The 7,736-nt window shown below is 60.2% G+C and overlaps 1 protein-coding gene across 1 annotated transcript in view; it reads right to left on the bottom strand.

Moving 5' to 3' along the window:
- Window positions 1-1,129: 1,129 nt before the first annotated feature.
- Window positions 1,130-7,736, bottom strand: part of BSN (bassoon presynaptic cytomatrix protein) — a 109,536-nt gene continuing 102,929 nt past the window's right edge. Inside the window, exons 9-13 of the mRNA XM_004368726.1 lie at window positions 3,414-5,481; window positions 2,324-3,108; window positions 2,066-2,165; window positions 1,413-1,544; window positions 1,130-1,170 (exon numbers count right to left, since the gene is read on the bottom strand). Of these exons, the coding sequence (XP_004368783.1) occupies window positions 1,130-1,170; window positions 1,413-1,544; window positions 2,066-2,165; window positions 2,324-3,108; window positions 3,414-5,481 (3,126 nt within the window). The remainder of the gene's footprint in view (window positions 1,171-1,412; window positions 1,545-2,065; window positions 2,166-2,323; window positions 3,109-3,413; window positions 5,482-7,736) is intronic.

Here is a 7,736-nt window from a genome sequence, read left to right as displayed (position 1 = left end):
GGTGGCTTCCCACCTTGCTTGGCCACTGCAGCCCAGACAGATCCAGGGCTCCCATCCCAAGGCCCTTCTACTCTCTCCCTGGGCTGACCTAGTCTGAGGCTGAGGCTGCCTGTTCAAGTGACCTCCCTTTCTTCTCTGTCGCTTTCCTGTCTGCCTTTCCACTCATTCTACCCTTCCGTCTTGTGGGCCATGAGCTCAGCCTGTGAGGCTAACAGTGTCTTGACTTCACGCCCAGGGCTGCTAGTTCTGCAGGGTTTTGGGACTCTAGCTTCTCCAGACTGGCTGGAGGAAAAGCATTGGGGAAGGGGCATGCTCCCCAGGAGCCATAGGCCACCCTCTACTCCAGGATGGCTTTGGACTTAGGACCCTGTACACAGGCCTTGAGTTGTGGGGCACACTCACTCACTGTGTCCTCCCCCAAGAAGTACAGCCTGAGTCATCTGCCACCATCTCAGCCAGCTCAGTGGGCCCTGCCTCCCAGGATGCTGCTCGGCTGGCTTGTCACAGCTGAAAGAACCCACCAGGCCCCTCCCAGTTCACACTTGAAGGAACTGGGTGGCTCTGGTCAGCCAGGCCTGGGCCCTTTACTACCCCCCCTCCACTGCCTCGTCCCACTCTTCCCTGCTCCACAACACCCTGGTCCTGATACTCACTGTTATACGCAGAGTCCAGAGCTGTGCCCAGGCCTTGGACTCCAGAGATTTTTCCACAGCAATGATATTATATCCCTTCATCTCTTCAAGAGCCTGTGGAGTATTAACAGAGGAGGGTTGGGGAGGAACTCCAACCCAGAGGGCCCTATGACAACCTCATGCTAGCCTGGGGCTGTGAGAGCCCTGTGGGGGATGGGGGTGGGGTTAAGGAAGTGGTGGAGAAGGACAAGGGGATGTTGGCCCTGACTAACTCTTTGCTGGGGACCTCTACTGAGCTGGCCTCACACTGGGGGTTCTGTGCGTAGTGTCCTTCCTCCCCTTCATCCTCCTCTCATACTTATAGGAGGGGACCACTGGCTGAGGACCAGACTTTACCCAGAGGACCCCTTGGGACTTACAGCCCCCACACCAGCACCTCAGGCCTATTCCCAGGGGAGGCCAGGACAGGTAGCTCACACTTACCATGCTGGGCACGGTCACCAGAATGAGGAAAATTTTTTGCCAAAAGCAGAGACGGCTGTGACATAGAAAGAGAAGAGACGCATGAGGAATTGGGCCAGATCCCTCCCCAGGTCAGGGCCATCTGAGTATAGCGAAGCCAAGCTCAGCTGAGGGACAGGGGCTGCTTGAGGCCCGTGCACAGCAGCAGGTAGGCCCTCAGACTGGCCTGTGCCTCGAATCATCCCCCAGACCAAGCTTCCACCAGAGGAGGGCCCCAGAGAAGCCGCCCACATGGACCTGGCCTCAGGCAGTGCATACCTTCCGTCAGCTTGCCGGCTTGCTCTGCTGCCCCACCAGGGAGGATCTTAGAGAACACGCTCTCCCCTTCGGCACCTGGCTGGCCAGCAGGGGCCCCCGGGGTCCCACCAGACCTGGCTCCAGCCTTCACACCTAGAGGAAAAGAAACCACCATCAGGAGCCATGCAGGGTCTGAGTGGGAAAGCAGCCATAATGGAATCTGAATCCAGGTCCCCATGAGATGGGAGAGTGAGGAGGAAGATGGAGAAATAAAGAGACGAGGATAAGAATAGGAAGAGAAGGGGTGGGAGGAAGCAGAAAAAGAAGAAGCAGAAAAAAGAAAGAGGAAGGAAGGAAAAGGCAGAGAGGACCAAAAGGCAGAGGAGAGGAGGGGAGGAGAGCGAAGAGAGAAGCCATGGTCCTGGCGCTGGGCTCACCAGTACCTTCCAGGTCTCTGCCCAGAGCAGCCTGGGCTCTAAGGCCCAGAGCTGGTGACCAAGGCTCTAGAATTCTAACCCCAGGCTCGTTTTCTGCTGAGGAGGTCTGCAGCCCACTGGGCACCTTCTCAAGGAACAATAGAGGCATGGAGTTGGGGGAGCTCTGGGAACAAGGGGGTTGGGAGGTCAGCTCAGGTACCCTGGGCCACAGCCAAGGGTATCACGGGGTGGGCTCACCTGCTGGTCCAGGTCCTGGAGGCGGCTGGGCCTGAGGAGGCTTCCCCTGCTGGGGTGCTTTGGCTGTCCCTTTAGAGCCATTTGCCTGTTCTGCCCGGGGCTGCAACACACAATCCACAGCTGAGATGCCACCTGCCCACCCTGTCCACGGCCAGCCTGAAGCTGACGGGACGTCTACACTGCAGGCGCAGCACCTGCCCAGGGTAGGACCCATGGTCCAGGCCCCTCCCCCATCCCACGCACCAGGGCCCTACTTACTGGTCCTGCTGGCTGGGGACCTGCGGCTGCTGTGGGCCCTGGCTGAGGTTTCCCTGCTGGCTGGCTGGCAGCAGGGGTTGGGCCCCGGGCAGCTGGCTGACCCTGCTGCGGCAGCCGAGCCTGCGATGGGGCCTGCTGGGAGGGCTGCTGCTGCTGTTGCTGCATCTGTGGCTGGCGTGAGGCTGCCGCTGAAGGCCCCTGCCTGGATAGTGGCGGCTGTGACTGCTGTGACTGCTGTGACCCCGGAAGTGCCTGCCGACCTTGCGGCTGCGACTGGGGTTCTGGCTTTGGCTGCAGTGCCGGGGGCCCAGGGTGGGCCTGCCGGGAGCCCTTCTTGCTGTCAGAGGCATGATGGTACGCTGATGTAGCGCGAGATGGCTGTAAGTGTTCAGCAGAGCTGGGGTACCCAGGTTGACCCTTCTTCTGCATGGCCGGGGCAGGGCCAGGCTGAGGGTGGGGCCGGATCTCATGGCGACCCGGGTCCCGAACATGCGGTTTGGCAGCGCGCCGGCCCGGCTCTTCGCCAGTCTGGCGGGCTGAGTGCCGTCCGTGGTCACTGTGGTGCCGGTGTTCCTTGGTGGAGATGTGGCGGCCCGGGCCACCCTCATCATGTGGCCACAGGCCCTCCTCAGGGGGCTCATCATAGTCGTGGTAGCTGTGCCTGGCAGGGCCTCGCTTCTGGGAGGAGGAGGAGACTGCGTGGCCCCCGTGGTGCCTGAACCGGTCGGAGCGGGCATCCCGGGGTTTATCAAACCAGTCTGTCTCCTCCTGGCCCAGGTGATATGCTTCAGAGACCAAAAACAGAACACCGTCAACCCCTGGGGCTGGCCACAGTGGGAGGCCCAGCTGAAGCCATGCAGGGAAACCAGAGAGTGGGCACCACAGCCACACGCAGAGCACTGGGGCCCCAAGCCCACCCTCCCACAACCAAGGGCCGGGATGTGGGTGCCTCAGGCAGAGAGGGCAGCCTGCAGCAGGGCCCCCCGGGTGAGGCCAAGCCCTGCTGGGACATCTCGGGGCCCAGGGCCCCACAGGCAGGAAGGTCCCCAGGTGCTGAGCGTCCGCAGAAATCACCCCAGGCTGCCATTACCTTCGCTGTCGGAAACTACGCAGTGGGAGTCATCCAGGATGTAGCCCTCCTCACGCTTGTATGTGTGGGCCTGCAGTCCATCCTTGACATGCTCCTGGACATCGGGCATGGAGTGGCTGGAGCAGAATTGTGGGCAGGTGTCCCCAGGAGGGAGGGTCGCCCCAGCGGGGCGGGGCCGCCCTAAGGGGCTGACGGGGCTCTCCTCCTCGGAGGCTTGGCTCCGCACTGGGGGCCGTGCCCTGCCATGGGCCATGCTCAGGGAGGAGGGCTTGGGGCCTGCTTTTTGAAGCCGCTCCACAGCCTCCCGTTCATACCCCTTGCCCCGGCCACTGAAATCGTGGCTGGACAGCTTCTCCCCACTGTACACAGATGCTGCCCGGGACCGGCTGCCCCCGCCATACATGCGGTCATCATCCTCTGCAGAGTCCCGGCTGGATACCCCATAGTACCTTTGCTGGTCATACACATTCTTCTTGAGCCCATAGGTGATGTCGTCCTGGAACTTCCTGACCCGAGAGCCCAGGCTGCTGCTGACTGCAGGTGGAGGGTAAGAGGCCAGGTCTGACTCCACGTCCTTGGCCTCTTCAATAGGTGAGAACTTGGAGATCTTTTGCTCCATGCCTTGCTTCCGGTGCTTGCTGCGCTTGGAAGAGGTGGCAGCCGGGGCCAGGCTCTTGGAGGGATGCTTGGGCCCCATGGGGCTGGGCCCGTATTTCTCTGCTCGAGCTCCATGTCTGTAGTCAGTGTCACTGTAGTAGTGGGCACTGGCTGGTCGGCCGTTGCTCTCCATACTGCGGTGATGGCTACCCTTCCCACGGGAGTCGTATGCTTCCTCCTCGGATTCATCCTCCCCCCTGGCATAGCAGCAGGGCAGTGCAGGGCCCTCGAGGACACTTGGTTCTCCGGGCTCCTTCCCTGGACGTCCACTACCACACGGCCCCAGGGGCTCCAGGCGCTCGTTATCAGGGGCGGTGGAGGTGCTGTCCTTGGTCAGCTCACTGATGTCTTCGATCATCACATAGTTCCGAGGGACGTTCTGCTCCAAGCTGGTGTAGTGTGAGTCAGAGGGGTAGGCTGGGGCCGGGTTCTGGCTCACACTGCTACGCTCACTGGTCCGGGGCAGCTCAGGGGCCTTGCCCTGTTCGTAGCTGCTGCTCACTGCTGGGCCACTGTAGCTGGTGTCAGAGGGGGCTGACGACATGCCCACAACAGGGCTGGGAATCACCTCATAGTTGGTGGGCACCTTTTGCTCCAAGTCAGCTAGCGATGTCTGGCGTGGCTTCTGGTGGGGGGTACGGCTGTCAGCTGGGACCGGAAAATGGGTAGTCTGTGTGGTTGGCATAGGCGTTTGGGCTGCATAGTGGCCTGTGGGGTGGAAAGCCTGCTGGCTCGGCAGCCCAGGCTCGGCTGGGTAACTGGTGCCAGGAGGATAGGCAGGTGCTGGGTATGTGCTGGGGCCAGGGTAGGTGGGTGCCTGGTGGGCTGGGAATCCATTTTGAGTTGGCCCACCGGTGCCTGCAGAGTACTGTGGGGCTGAAGGTGGGAAACGGGGCTGTTGGAAGGCAGTGGGGTCGGAGGGGGTGGTGGGAACAAGAGCAGCAGGGAAGTCTGCATACTGGCCAGGGGGAGCGGCGCAGCCCTGCAGCCGCAGCTGGTTAAGCTCACTGTCCGACAGGTAGTCACGATGCTCTGCGAGGCCACGTAAGGGTGGGTAGTCACGGCCACCCCGGTCCTTGGCCAGAGACTCTTTGCGCTGTGTGATGCCCAGCTCCAGGTACTTGAGCTTGGCGTCGATCTCCTTCTCTTCCTCGTCCAGCTCTGCCTGCTTCTTGCGCAGCTTGGTAGACTCATGCTCCACCAGCCGCAGGTCCCGGTCCAGCTCCCGGAGCAGGCTAGCCTTAGTGGCAGGGACGGCGGTGGGTCCTGCCAGCCCACGCTGCAACAGGCTGGCCGCATACAGTTGTGGGGGGGGCTGGCTGGCCAGGGGCAGGTGAGCCTCCTCTGGAGGGGGACTGGGCAGTGTCCGCTTCACCTTGCGGACCAGGCCGTTGGGTGGCAGCGCCGACACCTGAGACAGAGGGAAGGGCGGGCAGCACTGAGACCCAAGGTGTGGGCGGCTTGGTGGGCTGCGGGGAGGAAGAGCTCAGGCCTGCACTGGGGCAGGGCCTAGGCCCCATAGTATTGGTGCCCTGATTTGCCAGGCAGCCTGCAGGCCTGCCCTGCCTACCCACTTGTCTTGGTTTCTTTGCCGTGGAGGGGAAGGTCTGTGATCATTTGACAGGCCTTCTCTTTCCAGCACTCTGGGCAGCGGGAGGATAGGAATGGGGCAGATTCCCCTCTGTGCTGGACCAATACTGGCCTGGCACACAGTAAGGTTCCACATGTGGCTCTGAGAAGCCCTGAGTATCTCCAGTGGCCTGCCACCCTCCACCTTCCACTGAGGTGAGGAGAGTATATAGGAGAATATAGGTCTAGCTCTGGGTTTGGGTCCTGGCAGCTAGTAGGGACCAAGGGTGAAGGAAGGCCATGGACAAGAGGAGTGGAGTGGGTCCTGGGCCTACCAGGCTCTCTAGAGGATCATGAGAAGGGTCACATGCTGACTGCATGTCAGTTGCCACAAGCAGTCTTCTTCTGCCCCTTGTACTCCTCCCTAAAGTGACATACTGCTCTCCTGCCTGCCCACTACCCTCCTTATCCAGCACCACCCTCTGCCAAACCCTCTGGTCTATACTCTTGACCCAGCCTGCAGCTCTCTCCACATCCCTCTGTCACCCTGATACTGCTCCCTGAGGTCACCAGCAGGCCTCTAGGTCCTCTCCAGCCCTAGTTCCATCTGCATGTCTTCCTGCTCAAGCCTCTCTAACACTGCCCTCTGTGGGACCCTCCTCACCTTCCCCAGATGCTCCACATTACCTGAAGGTACTCCCTGGGTCCTCCCTTTGCCTCTTGTTCCTAGCTTTCCCAAAATGCCCCAGGCTTTTGGGTTTTACGGACCACCCAAATGCCAAAATTACACTGGGGACTGACATCGGGCTTCTAACTTTCTACCTTGCCATAAGAACCTCCCACCTACTATTACCATATGTCATAAAAGAAAAAGATAGTGTGGCCCCAATCTCAGAATGAAAGGTGGGCCTTTAATGGAATAAATTTAGCTTGAACTTCTCACTCTGTTGTTTGTCTTACTTAGGCCACATACCCACGAGTATCCATCATGGCCTGGCCACAGCATGGACAGCCCACAGGACCTATGTCCTACCCCAGTCTGGAACAAAGACCATCGTGCCTCTGTGACCTGTCCCTCCCTGCCAGTCCAGACTCCTGCTCCATCCCCAGCCCCATCTGGCCTACATACACCAGGGGCCCTTCACATCCTCCCCCGCCCCCACCCCACCCCGGTTCATCACCTTTGCAACCTCACCCCAAAGCCCCATCTCTCTCCTCTCTGCATCACACCCATAAAATGGGCAAATATACCTCAGAATGCCTGTGGTTCCTACCTCCTCTCCCCAGGGCCACTGCTGTGATGGCTTCCTTCAGTCTGCCAGTCCATACCCTGCCTAGGAGGCTTTTTAAAATATCCACCTTGTCCTGTCTCATCTGCCTAAAACCTCCAGAAGCTCCCAGAGCCTTCAGGAAAAGCCCACCCTCCTCAGCCTGACACTCAAAGTCCTTGGTGTCAGGCCCTTGCAACCCTCTACCCTCACCTCCACTACAGCCCCAGCCAGGCCACCTCATCAAGTCCCAGGATATCACTGGCAACTAAGGCCACAGACACAGACAAGTTTATGCTCCAGGAGTCCCTGTCTGTGGGAGCAGACAGGTGTGTAAACAGAGGGCCAGGCAGGGGCAGGAAACAAGATAGGACAGAGAACAGGCTGCAGCGAGCTAGGCTGCAGTGTACTAGGCCAAAGGGTTTGGGCTTCCTTGTGGGGCAATGGAAGCCAGGCCAGGGCTGGGAAGTAGGGAGAACTGCAGCCAGGTCTGTTACTGATTTTCCCAGGAAACATCCACAGATGAGTTATGGAGTGGGAGGGGCACTGCCTGGAGGTGAGAGCTGAGGAAGCCTGAAGTGGGAGTTGGCCAGCATGGCCAGCCCATGGGACCTCTGTGCTAGCTGAAGGGGCAGTGCTAGGCAGAGGCGGAAGTTTCCAGCAGGGTGTCTGAATGGGGCCTGTGGGTGTACCTGTATATGCACAGGCTGTCCTTGCTGGGCTGTGAGCTCTACCAGATGTGCATGGAGAAGGGTTCATTCCTTGCCTCCCTCTTCTGGGCCTCTGGAGCTGAGGTGACTCCACCCCCACCCCCAGAGAAGCCCCTCCC

This window comes from Trichechus manatus, unplaced genomic scaffold, assembly GCF_000243295.1.
Source record: "Trichechus manatus latirostris isolate Lorelei unplaced genomic scaffold, TriManLat1.0 scaffold00001, whole genome shotgun sequence".
Taxonomy (NCBI): Eukaryota; Metazoa; Chordata; class Mammalia; order Sirenia; family Trichechidae; genus Trichechus; species Trichechus manatus.
This window is presented reverse-complemented; position numbering and strand designations above follow the sequence as displayed.